The following is a 14,133-nucleotide window of genomic DNA, read 5'->3' as shown; positions in this document are numbered from 1 at the left end:
CTGAACAACATAAAATACATGGTGTAGGATTTAAGAGTATTAAGATTAATTAAGCACTATCGTAACATTCTTGGACAACTGGCTAATTAGAAAATAAGCCAAAAATTAAAAGCAAAACAGTAGCGTTATAGAGCCTAGATGCCTCTAACGCCTTCCCTATGAAACAGACTGCTATTATCAGCAGCTCGGAGTCCTCTTGTTTGCATAAATCCTGGTGTGTGTCTTCATTAGGGAGGTCACGTTTCTACGGAGCAAAGGGAATACCTGCTTCTTTATTTCTTGTGCCAGATTAGCAGAAAGCACAATGGCAAATCATATTGTAATTCATGTAGAACACGCCAGTTTCCGTGATACAGGTAAAGTTAGATTTCTAGGATGGTATAAGCAATTTACATTAACATCAGAAAACCTCCAGGTAATACTGGAAATAAAGCCACAGTGTGTCTCTAGCAGGACTGCTTGGACAGCACGGCTCCACAGCTCATAGACTCATAGAATCATAGAATTGCCCAGGCCGGAAGGGACCTCCAAAGGTCATCTAGTCCGACCCCCCCGCAGTCAGCAGGGACACCCCCAACTAGACCAGGTTGCCCAGGGCCTCGTCGAGCCTCTCCTTGAATATCTCCAGGGAAGGGGCCTCAACCACCTCCCTGGGCAACCTGTTCCAGTGCTCCACCACCCTCACAGTGAAGAACCCCCTCCTAATCTCCAATCTAAATCTGTTCCCCTCCAGCTTGAAGCCATTGCCCCTCGTCCTGTCACTGCAGGCCTTTCTAAACAGGCTCTCCCCAGCCTTCCTGTAGCTCCCTTCAGGTACTGGAAGGCTGCTATTAGTTCTCCCTGGAGCCTCCTCTTCTCCAGGCTGAACAACCCCAGCTCCCTCAGCCTGTCCTCGTAGCAGAGGTGCTCCATCCCCTGATCATCCTTGTGGCCCTCCTCTGGGCCCTCTCCATCAGGTCCATGTCCTTCTTATATTGAGGGCTCCAGGCCTGCAGCCCCATGGTGGGTGCTCCTCATGGGTGGCATGGACAAGGACATGGAGTTGTGTTGATACAAGCCAGCTGGGCAACTAGGAAAGGGATGGAAGCATCGTGTACAGGCATTGCTTATATACTGTGTTTAAGTTATAAAATGGATAACTTGCACTGGCAGAATAGCTGTAACTACAGGAATAAAGTGAAGAGCATCGACACACCGCGAACATCGGCAGTGAGCTGACTGTAACACTGAGTGCAGTCACCCAGTGAGACCCTGCCCTCCTCTGGACCCTCTCCATCAGGTCCATGTCCTTCTTATATTGAGGGCTCCAGTCCTGCAGCCCCACGGCGGGTGCTCCTCAGGGGTGACATGGACAAGGACATGGAGTTGTGTTGATACAAGACAGCTGGGCAACTAGGAAAGGGATGGAAGCATTGTGTATGGGCATTGCTTATATACTGTGTTTAAGTTAACTGCACCCATATTTTGCACTGGCAGAATAGTTGTAAGAGAAGAAGAAGAGCATCGACACACCGTAAACGTCGGCAGTAATGCTGAGTGCAGTCACCCAGTGAGACTCCGAAACCTCCAGTATCTGAGATTTAAGCAGCAAAGGATGTCCAAAAAAACCTCTGAAAAGCAACCCGAGCTGATCAAATGCATGCGTAAGCTATGCTTAATAAACCACAAGATTAGACAGAGAGGTGTAAATCCAGCGCTTTCAATAAAATGTTGGAGCCAGATAAATGGAGAGTTTTCATGTCACGTCTCCTTCTGTGCATTTTCCCACCCAAGAAGACAGAACCCAGGGAAAAGCTTAGAGGAGGAGAAGCTGGTTATCACTCAAGAAGCTGCATCTTTAACAGCTCTCTTGCTTTTGCAAAAACAGAAGTTTTTCTTTTTAATACAGAGAAACATGCAAAACTGTTTGCCATGCAGCTGGAAGGGAGCATGACATTCTTCCCCAAAGCACAGCCTGGGAACACAAGGGGACACCATCTCTGCAAGAGGAAGGGAAGGAGGAGGAGGAGAAAAGGCTGTTATCAGAGTTACCCTCCCCATGCCCAGAGCTGGTTAAGGACCTGAGATTTTAATCTGTGTAATAAATAAAAATCAGCAGGGCAACTCTAACCCATAACGAGCCTGTTCTGCACTGGAACTGCAGCATGCAAACTTCTTATTTGTTCCAGCTTCACAAAAGCAACCGCTCTACACGCTGCCTAAGTATTACTCTTTTAACTAACCATCACCGGTAGAAGAGGAGGGAGTTGCTATTTTGGGGGCTGTCCCCCCTGCTTACAAAAGGACTTACGTTGGTGATTGTGCAAAAAATATTTCCCAGCAGGCATTCAAAGCTATTTTTAGTTCTAGCAAAATATGAAAATTAACATTAAATCCTTGTCGCTACTTTTCTCCTGTAACCAGCATTTCCGTGACATCCCAATTAAACTCCCTTCAGAGGATATATTGTTCTAAAGGACTGTGACCACGTTCACTGGTCTAAAAAGACGATGTAATTGTCTCTGTGATGATCACTACAATTTTGGGATTGATGCCTCATAATAAAAAGGCTTCAAGGACTATATTAACAGCAACAGCAGCTCGCTCTCCTACAATTTTTTTCAGTTTAACTCACCAAGGAGCTTCCTTACTTATGGAAGGATATAGAGTGTGAGGACATGAGCTAAGAAAGTCAGTAAGGAATCTGGGAACTATGATTATCATCACTGTAATACACTTAGAAATTTTAATGTGGTATAACATTTATATCAAACTCACGCTGGACATAATACTCAGAAGAAAAAAAGATTTTTCAATAAAAATATAAAGCATACTTGTTCTTTGTGAATCCAGATTATGAATAACAGGAAGTTTTAGACTTAGCTTTGAATATTACATAGTGATTGTTCTAATTTTAAAACAAACCAGACATACCAAGGCCTTGTAAATGTGAAACAAGCAGGAAAGTCTTACCCCAGAGATAAGAAACACTTTACAGAAGTCCAAAACAGGTAAAATCTGCAAAAAACTGGCAGCTTCCAGAGTGTCCTGAAGGTTGTCCATGTTAAGGGAAAGTTTTGCAGTATAAATGAAATCAATTATCTTCTTTAGGCCTATTTTGTTCACACCGTGAAGCTTAATGCACATTAAATCCTGTTCCTTCATTCCTCCTGAAAAAGACACGCAGGTTAAGTTAAAGATGGTTTAAAGAAAAAGACACATAAGTTTAATGTAGGTAAGTTAGAGATCGTTTTGATTGGCTTGAAATAACTTTATAAACTTATACAAAATTAAAATAGAATTTTAATTAAAATGAATTTTAAAAATTTAATTTAAAAACCCATATGCAACAGCTGATAGAGTGCAACTACATGGGCTGTTTGTGGCGTGGGGCTGAGCCCCACACACCACCCGTGGTGGGTCTGGGTGCCCAATGGACAGGGATGCCCTCAGTAAGTTCGCAGACGACACCAAGCTGGGTGGCAGTGTTGATCTGCTGGAGGGTAGAGAGGCTCTGCAGAGAGATCTCGACAGGCTGGATCGATGGGCCGAGACCAACGGGATGAGGTTCAACAAGGCCAAGTGCCAAGTCCTGCACTTCGGTCACAACAACCCCCTGCAGCGCTCCAGGCTGGGGGCAGAGTGGCTGGAGCTGCCTGGCAGAAAAGGACCTGGGGGTGTTGGTCGACTGTCGGCTGAACAGGAGCCAGCAGTGTGCCCAGGTGGCCAAGAAGGCCAACAGCATCCTGGCCTGTGTCAGGAACAGTGTGGCGAGTAGGACCCGAGAGGTGATTGTCCCCCTGTACTGGGCACTGGTGAGGCCTCACCTCGAGTACTGTGTCCAGTTTTGGGCCCCCTACCATAAAAAAGACATTGAGGGGCTGGAGCGGGTCCAGAGAAGGGCGACAAAGCTGGTGAGGGGTCTGGAGAATAAGTCTTATGAGGAGAGGCTGAGGGAACTGGGGTTATTCAGCCTGGAGAAGAGGAGGCTGAGGGGAGACCTTATTGCTCTCTACAACTACCTGAAAGGAGGGTGTAGAGAGATGGGGGTTGGTCTCTTTTCTCAAGTCACAGGCGACAGGACGAGAGGAAATGGCCTCAAGTTGCGCCAGGGGAGGTTCAGGCTGGATATTAGGAAAAATTTTTTCACTGAAAGGGTTCTCAGCCATTGGAATGGGCTGCCCAGGGAGGTGGTTGAGGCCCCATCCCTGGAGGTGTTCAAAAGACGGGTTGATGTAGTGCTGGGAGGTATGGTTTAGGGATGGTGTTGCGTTTTGTTTGTTGTGTGGGTGTCTATTTTTGTCAGTGAGGTTGACGGTTGGACAAGATGATCTTTAAGGTCCCTTCCAACCTAGAAGATTCTGTGATTCTGTGATTTGGAGAGAGCAGCATCACTGGAACAAAAACACCACCTGTGAACATGGCCTTGAAGTAGTCACTGGCAGAGGCCATCATGGCCCGGTGAACAGGAAACACTTCGTCACCATCTCCTGGAACGAGCGTCACGTCGCAGAGCAAACCTTCCACTCGCAGCTGGTCGAAACCCTGCGAGAAGAGCACAAGGCAAAGCGTCCATCTGATTTGGGAGAGGAGCAACAGTCTCGTTCACTTACTTGTAATTACACATACACTGTAGTTCCAAAAAGTCACTAAGAAATCATTTGATATCTTACAACCATTCAGTGACCATTATGCATTGGAAAACAAGCAGAAGAATTATTATTTTGCAGAAATGGCTGAAGAACACAAAATACACTGGGCCTTAGAAAGTAGCTTTATTCCACTAATTAAGTTATTGTCAGGAAAATGTTCGTTTTCTAAGCTCCTACTCCAGCAGTTGTTCCAGGGAGGGACTGATTATCTTTTTTGGACCTCCCCTTTCTGGACACAAATGCGTTCAATAGACATATTTCTGTTCCACACAGTAAGTACTTTGCAACCAAAGACGCTGCAAAATACTGGGACCTAAAAGGAAAGCTGTCACTTGGTTCTATGATTATCAAATTTATTACCTGTGTTTACATGGCAATAACTCCAAAATAAGCTCACATTATATATATGTGATCTTTTCCGAATTACCCATAATGGCAAACTAATAAGAAAAAGAGTTCTCTACAACAGTATCCTAGAGGAGATTCTCCACTAAAGATACACCCAGTGGGGGATGCTGGAAGATGGTGGAATCCTCCCCTCCTTCACGCGCTGCAGAACAGAAGCTCAAACATCAAACAATTTCCTTCAAGCAGGCATGTCTGATATTTTTCTAGTCCTAACAAAAATGTAAATATTGCCTTTAGAGATTCAACATTTAGAGATGTCTTGGCATCAGCCTCCGTGGTTTAAAAATCTAAGTTATCTTAAAGAAAGGCTGTATTTTTAAGACTGCAAAGGTAAGTAGACATGAACATTCACATTTGTCTCACGGAAAAGAACAGAGTGCAAATGAAAAAATGAATTATTAGCTCCAATAAATACCAGAAGCCAAACACAGGTTTATATAAAACTAACATATCTCAATGCCTCAAACGACTTGTCTGAAGTTTCTACAAAGGCGGCTTCTCAACTACCAGTTCTCCATTTGCTCAAATTTTGAGGAAAAAAAAAATGAAACAAGGGGAAATAAGCTGTGCAAGCTTTACCCAGGATTCTGGGCAGCACTCTCAGTGGGTCTGTCCCCCGCTGGATTAACAGGAATATTTTTTGCTACTCCTGTACTCATGACTGGAGTCTTTTTCTAGTAAGGTACTCCTTACTGGAGTAAGGCACAGCTCTGCAACTGGTGTTTCACAGTTTTGTTCTCCCCATTTCTCTCCTTCACCAATGATCTTTTTGAGTATAAAATATCCAATACAGACATGAGAGTCTTCATAGTCTAAACAGTTTTTCTGTCGGATGGAAACCAGTTCACATTGATGCTGGTGACCTCCATCTCACATTGAGGGAGCTCTTTCCGTTGGCCAACTTTAGCCAGAAAACCTACAGCAAGGGGCCAACTTCAAGCACAAACAGTCTCAAGATTACAGCACCTATAAAACCTAAATAGACGTCGTGAAAAATATTGAGAACAATTTAACTTGTTCCAAAATATACAAACAAGAGCTATGCACAGATGCCCAAGCCTTAGAAACTAAAACAAAAGAATCATTAGCTCCTCTGAACAAAAACAATCCCTCCAATTTTTGTCACAAAACTAAGGTAATCTATTTAAAACAGCAGCAAATAAAATAAATAAATAAAAAAGCAGCATTTCTCTGAGGAGCCATGCCATACTGACATCCTCTGCCATCTGAGAAGGGCTGGGCTGGAGAGCAGCAGGAGCCATGGCAGCTCTAAGCTTGACTCTGCATGGGGTGGGCAAGCTCCAGCACAAACAGTAATATAAAATTAAGTCAGATTTCAATTCTTAAAGCTTCAGAGAAGATAGCATTTTAATCCATTCTACAGCATGGTAGTGCCCCATAGTCAGAGCCAGTCAGTGCAGTTTTGGGGTGCTTTTTAAGAATTACTAGTCTGATAAAGCCTATTGAGTGGAGGCATTGTTCAGAGCAGCTAAAATGCCCAGCACAGATCAATAGTGACATAAGAATATGTAATTACCTGTAATACCACAGAACTGTGAGTATTGCTGGTGAAAAATCTTGTGGTCCCTGTCTTAGAAGACTGTAGATGGGCAGAGACGCCCATATCGCTGCTACCGAGAGAGACTTTCATATGAGGATCCTCCTCTTCCACCAGAGATCTGAGAAGATCAGAACAAAGAAACCTTAAGACCAAACTCATTTTCATTCACCGCTCTTGCGTATTAAAACCAGAGTCTTCTGGGATGGAACGTAATGGAATCAAGTCTTTAGTGCTTCCCTTCAGTTAATCTAAGAAAGTGAAACGTTAGCAGGCTCTAAAACAGCGTAACTTCAAAAACTTTATATTTGGCTAATCAATTTTTCCTTTTCCTTCCACTCCCATCTCCCTGTTTGAGACACTTGCACGCTATTTATTTCTGCATGTCCTTGCAGAATTTTGGGATGGGTTCATCTAGTGTCTTAGCACAGCTCCAAGGAAAGCTACAGGATTGAAACGCTACAGGTAATATTATAAACTTCAGCAATTTCATTCTTGTGTTATCTTGCTCAAAAGTATGAACATGATCATAGAAAATATACATGGTGGAGTTTCAACCTGTAACTTTGCACTTCCTTTCTAAACCCACAACTGGAACTCCTCCTCTGGGACATGATATCCAGTATTTTGCTACTGCAGGCAACCACTGCATAATTTTATTTTAGGAATCGTTAGTGTGAAGTCAATACTTATGTTTTTGGTTCCAAGCAACTACTGTCCAAATCTAGACAGGAAGGGTGAATTTTAGGTAGAACTGGTGAAGAATTCCTGCACTATTATTAGCTTTCCATTTTAATCTTGAGATGTAAATTAGTCTTACATAAAGAGATATGCATATGAGATTCTAACTACTCTAACCTGTAATTATTCTAAAATGTAAATAAATTTAGTCTCCAAAAATATTAACAATAACTAGTTCTTGTAATTTCCATGATCTAATGTACTACTTATTAGCATGCATAGTGCTATAATGCATATATACACAATATTAATTAGCAAACACAAGCTGTTAATCCACAGATGAGGGCATCTTCATTATTAATAAAGACTCCACGTTTCAAAGAAAGATTCATAGCAGTTTGGCATAATTGCTGCAAATCTCAGATACAAAAAGTTTTCTAAATTTTAAAACGTGCAGGAAGAAAACATTGGCCTCCAAGCCAGTTTCAGAAAATACTTTCAATGAGTGACAAGAATGCACTTAAATCCCCCCGTCCCCACGTTTTGGCTGCAATCACTATGTAAGGACAAATTTGGAATTTGCGGATGAAAAAGTAATTTTAATTTTTTTTTTTTTTCCGAAAAAAAGAAGATTTATTTTGTTTTTTTCTAAAACATCTTCCCCCACTTTCTTTGGGTACAGGGGCTACGTAGAGCAGTTTCTGAAACTCACACATTACCCTGGCAGCACTGATGTCCCCTGTTCAAACCCATAAGGACATCAGGTCAGCCAGGAGAACGTATTCAAAACAAAGTCACCACTCAACAGCGTACACGGGTCTGCAAGGGTGAGAGCTGATGCACACACACATAACACGTGGTAGGAACACGGGTACCTCTGGAGAGCTTGGAGTTCTGGTGTAGCAACCCCATACTCAGACATCTGACAAAGTTAATAACGTGGAGGTACTGCAGCACACGAGAATTGGGGCATTTGGGAAATAGAATTATCTCGATTCGATAATACAGAATGTAATTTTTAAAAAGTTTTACAGGGTGTACCTTAGAAAAGTGCTCTCCAAACAAACTTTGGCATCCATCAAAAGCATACAGGGGTGGAACTCAGCAGCAATCAGTGCTCACGACCCAACAGATTTTTGTTCACCCTGTCCTAGGGTGTTTTGGGGGTGGCTTTTTGTGGTTTTTTTTTTTCTTCGGTTTAGTTTTAATACAATCACATCAAGGAAAGAGTCTAACATAATTTCAAAGGACACCCAGTCTCTAAATTTGTACATGTCTTCCTAAGAAGAAATATGAAATAATGTGGGGAGACTGGTAAGCGTGGGTGGGAAGGAACCACAGATTCAACTAGCAACGAGCCTGGCGGGATTTGCTCTTGAAAGATCTTCCCAAAATGTCAGCTCAGATAGCCGTTATACAAAGGGGCTTTTAACTTCTTCTAAACTTGGAAGAAAACAGAAGATGTACATATACATCACTCAAAATCATTAGGAAAAGCAAGGTACACGGAAAGCCATTTTCTTGGCTGTTTGGAGTGGGTTTTTCCCCTGGTTGCCAGGTCGCCCCCCGTGCTACCTCGTTTCCTGACAGCCACCACTGTTCTCACCTTGAACAAAGGAAGCCAAGACCTTGGCCATGGCTGGTTGACCCCAAGGCTGGCAGAGGTGATGGCAGAGCGTTCCTGAACAGGTCACACTGCACCCAACGTCCCCAGCTTTGTCCTCCTCCATAGCACAAGATGCTTCTTACAACCTCACAGCCAGCAGAGAGCGTGCCCAAGACTTCAAAGCGCTTCCAATCTTTAATTAAGTACTTACTACTTAATAAAGTAGGCACTGGAGGTGCCAGCTGTGCTACACCAGTTACCTCCCCTGCCCCACGTCCAGTACATAACGGGCAGATATCTAATACTGATCTCACACAGCCCACAACCTGAAGCTCTTCTGCACCAGAGATGTTCCCTATTTCTTTTCCACGTTTGCTGTTACGTATGGGTGGGAACTCATGTATGAGAATTAGACATTAAAAACTGCAAACTTCCAAGCTATAAAAATCCACTAGAATATAAATGTTACAAGTTCTAGTCTCAAACATTAACTTGGCTGTGTACGACTCCATGAGAGCACAGTTATTTTAAGAAAATCAAATTATATTATTCCTATATTGGTTTTTGCTTTATATCTAAACAACTGACAAATAAAAAAAAAAAAGTGATCTTTTAATTTTTTATTGTTTACCACCACCACCACCTTTTTTTCCCCTCCATTTGGGAAGGGCAAGCACCCTCTCCTGTTCTGCAAAAAGTGACATTTTGGAGCTGGCTCTGGCAGCAGTGACAATGCCAGGCAGCAGTAAGACCTGACAAAAGCTCATTGATCCCAAAATCCCAGCCTTGTGACATTCACTGAGGGGGAACAAGCATTCCCAGAGCCACCAGAAATTCTGAGTTTGTCGCTGCCTTTTCCCCAGTTTCAGGATTTATCTTCACGTGCCAAGAGAACCCCATCTTTGTAAGACCGAGTGACCACGTCCCAGCTCTTGGGCACCAGACTGGGACCAGCACACACAGAACCCGCACACCCCAAGCCCTGTATCACATAAAAGTCACCTAAAAGTGCCCTGCAAAGAAATATTTATCTGTTCAGAATGTAACTTCTGTCTGGGGGGGTGGAGAGAGAGTATTGAGAACCCACTCTGCCATTCACACCCAGGACAGAGGGGGAACGTGCTCCACATCCACCCAACTCCCAGCAAAACCAGTGAGTACATCTGTCTCCTTTGGACACTTACCAAAGGCATTATTTACGTTCATTAACATAGGTCTGCTAAGCACTATAATTAATTCTATAAAAACGAACGCAAACATATCAATTTTTTTACTTTATCGTAAGTACAGTATATCACAATTAAGCATACTACCCAAGAAGAAAGCTAATTCATTTTCTAATTAATTTTATTGTTCTGATCAATAGAAATCGTTAAACAAGAAGGGCAGCAGCATCATTTTTAAGCAGAATCAAAAAAAAAAAAAGTTGGAGAAGAAGATGACTAAAACTCTAATAAATGTGCTAATCCACAGCAATTAGTGACACTGGTCTTGGACAGCCTGCTCCAGAGGGGCTGGACATGAACATGGGGACAGAGGGGACACCAGATCCCACTGGGATGGGAACACCAGCAGCACAGCAGAGGGCAGAGGCACTGCCTGGCCCTCCCCACACCTCCAGGTTCAAAGGGAGGGACCCCGAAGTTAATTAGCTGCCACCACAGAATAAGCCATCAGTCAGAAGGGTCTCTCCAGCCCTACGGCATTCCTTCAAGCACAGCAGAGGTTTTTTCCCCAGCTCCTATAACCCAACCTGCTTTTCTCACCACTTCCAAGTTAATCCTCCAGGTACTTGGCAACTGGTGCTTTGGAACACCAGCAGCACAGCTGAGGGCAGAGGCACTGCCTGGCCCTTCCCACACCTCCAGGTTCAAAGGAAGGGACCCAGAGGTTAATTAAATAATCCATCAGTCAGAAGGGTCTCTCCAGCCCTACGGCATTCCTTCAAGCACAGCAGAGGTTTTTTCCCCAGCTCCTATAACCCAACCTGCTTTTCTCACCACTCCTGGTTAATCCTCCAGGTACTTGGAACCTGTGCTTCTGTAGCGATGAAATATGGAGTGTGCAGTACACAGGTGTTAATTAAATATCTTCATTTTCTAGCTTCCTGTCAATTTTGCAGGAAGCTAGCTTTGCTTTTTACCATTAAAAAACAAGATGTAAGTTTTCGTCCTGTAGAAGATTGCTCACTAGATTCACTTTCATTTACTTTCTCTTTAAAGACGCTATTTTTAGTCTTGTTCATCTACTAAAAGGTACCCGACCAATTTGTGTAATCAGCAATTATTTCAGAACTAGAAAGAAGACAGTCAGCCAAATGTTGGGCTACGGAAAGAGTCCTGCCAAGCCAATGTGAAGCTACACTGACTTTTGGGGCTTGGGTTAGTTTTGGGGTTTGGGTTGGTTGCTTTTTTTTTTTTTTTTCCATTGCCCAGGCAGAAGAAAATCACAGCTAAGGACCACCGTAGTGGAGATAACAGAGTTGAAATTGGAGTAATTTAGTTGTATTATTTAATATTTCATTGATTTGAAAGATGCAACTTCAGGATATATATCAGGTATATAATTCCCTAAAGTTTGTCACAACGCAGAGCAAAACACGGTGGGGTAACAAAAAGAGCTCACTTTGGTTAACGCTAAGGACCACCGTAGTGGAGATAACAGAGATGAAATTGGAGTAATTTAGTAATATTATCTAATATTTCATTGATTTGAAAGATGCGACTTCAGTGGCTTTTAAATATTATCAGGTATACAATTCCCTAAACCTTGTCACAACGCAGAGCAAAACATAGTGGGGTAACAAGAAGAGTTCCCTTTGATTAATGAAGAGAAGACTGGAAGCCATCTCAATGGGTCTTCACCAGTCCTATGTTTGATTGCTGGCCCTGCACAGGGAGAAGTGGCACAGGTAAATCTGGGCTGGCACAAGCTTTTAAGGAGCTCAGAATGTCAAAGAAGCAATTTGAAAACACACAGAGCGACCACAGTATTTATAGGACTTCTGTCCATTGCTGCTCCCAGCTCCACAGGTGGTCCCCGTGGATTACTTGCCAGGAATTTGAGGAAAGGGACTTGGGGGTGCTGGTGGAGGAGAAGCTGGACATGAGCAGGCAGTGGGCACTTGCAGCCCAGAAGGCCAATCACATCCTGGGCTGCATCAAAAGAAGCGTTGCCAGCAGGTCCAGAGAGGGGATTCTGCCACTTTACTCTGCTCTGGTGAGACCTCACCTGGAGTATTGTGTGCAGGTCTGGAGCCCTCAATATAAGAAGGACATGGACCTGATGGAGAGGGTCCAGAGGAGGGCCACAAAGATGATCAGGGGGATGGAGCACCTCTGCTACGAGGACAGGCTGAGGGAGCTGGGGTTGTTCAGCCTGGAGAAGAGGAGGCTCCGGGGAGACCTAATAGCAGCCTTCCAGTACCTGAAGGGGGCCTACAAGGAAGGCTGGGGAGAGCCTGTTTAGAAAGGGCTGCAGTGACAGGACGAGGGGCAATGGCTTCAAGCTGGAGGGGAACAGATTTAGACTGGAGATTAGGAGAGGGTTCTTCACTGTGAGGGTGGTGGAGCACTGGAACAGGTTGCCCAGGGAGGTGGTTGAGGCCCCATCCCTGGAGATATTCAAGGAGAGGCTCGACGAGGCCCTGGGCAACCTGGTCTAGTTGGGGGTGTCCCTGCTGACTGCGGGGGGGTCGGACTAGATGGCCTTTGGAGGTCCCTTCCGGCCTGGGCAATTCTATGATTCTATGAATTATGGAAACTAAAGGGCCGTGACCGGAGAAAGCAAACTCTGCACCCGGAGCAGGAGACCCAGAGCTGTGGGGACTACCGTGGGGACCTGCCAAGGGGACAGAAGGTACCCAGGCTCTGCATCACTGCTGGCTGTGCCTCCTTCAAAAGATGCTTTGGGTAATGGGACTTTCCAGCAAAAACTGATGGGTGCTTTGGAAAGGGCTGGAGTTACCACGATTCACAGATTCAGCTGCTTCCTAAAGCACTGCACAAATATTGACCTCTTCAAAGAGTCCAGAGGCAACCAGGTGACCCGTGAAAGCAGGGACCTGCAGAAACTAAGACAAGTTTTACTGTTGACTAAAATATTCAGACCTGGCATTGCCATTTTGTGCAGCTTCAGTGGCAGGAACGGAATAAACCAACATTCTGTTACGGCATTTTCTTCCGAAGCAGTTGAACTCCTTCTGATGCAAGAGAAACAAGGGAACTATGAATATTCTCAGGGATTTGTTCATTTACATCAGTAAAGCATTGATCTGGTAGGAACTGTCAGAGCACGGCGCAGAGGCTTGGAAAACAGAGCAAGGAGATCAGCCTACAGCCAGGGATATTTTAGAGCGCATGTTCTCTGATTTATTTAAAACCCACAGTCTTTACATAACTCAGTAAAGGCTTGCCAAAGCCATATTGGCCAGACAGTGAATTCTTAATTTGGTGAAGCTCAATAGCTTGGTTTTGAAAGGATTATAACCTTATTTTCTCTGTCAAATTACTGTTCAATGAACCATTACTGCAAGTGTGCTGGTCACTGGTAAGCGGCATCTTCGGCAATGGCTCCTGGCGTGTGCCAGTTCTCTGGTATCCATCAGCAGACAAAGAACCAGACTTCAATTTCATACTAAGATATTCTTATTACAAGACAAATCTTTACTATTTTTGGTCTATCAAACAAAACCAGCATATTGCAGGGCTATCCTATACATGCAGCCCTGCATGTATTTTGCTAACGAACCTGATGAACCTAATGAAAAGGCCAGAGGAATACAATGAAACTTTCATTTACTGTTAGACAGAGTAATTCTTTACTTTGTATGCATAATCTGCCAAAAAGTATTTTAGCATGCTTAGTCTGCCAAAAAATAATTTGAGTATTGACTATCTTACTGTCTTCCCATTACTAACAGATGTTCCAGCTTCATAAGTAATGAATTTAGGAATTCCCTGACAAATTACTTGGCCACCTAGGAGCTCAATGAGCATAGCTGATACAGGAGCATTGTATAAATGAAAACCCTAGAATATTTCTATTAAGAAATTAAAATATCACAATTACAGAATCTTCTAGGTTGGAAGGGACCTTAAAGATCATCTTGTCCAACCGTCAACCTAATTTTGACAAAAATAAACACTCACACAACAAACAAAAAGCAACACCATCACTAAACCATATCTCCCAGCACTACATCAACCCGTCTTTTGAACACCTCCAGGGATGGTGCCTCAACCACCTCC

At 43.6% G+C, this 14,133-nt stretch overlaps 1 protein-coding gene across 3 annotated transcripts in view; it reads right to left on the bottom strand.

Annotated features, from left to right (window-relative positions):
• The window catches only part of KLHL13 (kelch like family member 13), a 48,373-nt gene that overhangs the window by 20,857 nt on the left and 13,383 nt on the right, over positions 1-14,133 (bottom strand). For all 3 annotated transcript variants that reach the window (XM_014955264.1, XM_014955262.1, XM_014955263.1), the window contains 3 exons: positions 6,577-6,718; positions 4,392-4,524; positions 2,953-3,149 (listed from right to left, as the gene is read on the bottom strand). In XM_014955264.1, the coding sequence (XP_014810750.1) occupies positions 2,953-3,149; positions 4,392-4,524; positions 6,577-6,718 (472 nt within the window). The remainder of the gene's footprint in view (positions 1-2,952; positions 3,150-4,391; positions 4,525-6,576; positions 6,719-14,133) is intronic.

This window comes from Calidris pugnax, unplaced genomic scaffold, assembly GCF_001431845.1.
Source record: "Calidris pugnax isolate Ruff unplaced genomic scaffold, ASM143184v1 scaffold38, whole genome shotgun sequence".
NCBI classification, from domain to species: Eukaryota; Metazoa; Chordata; class Aves; order Charadriiformes; family Scolopacidae; genus Calidris; species Calidris pugnax.
Note: the sequence above shows the minus strand (reverse complement) of the source record. Positions and strands in the feature narration are given on the sequence as shown.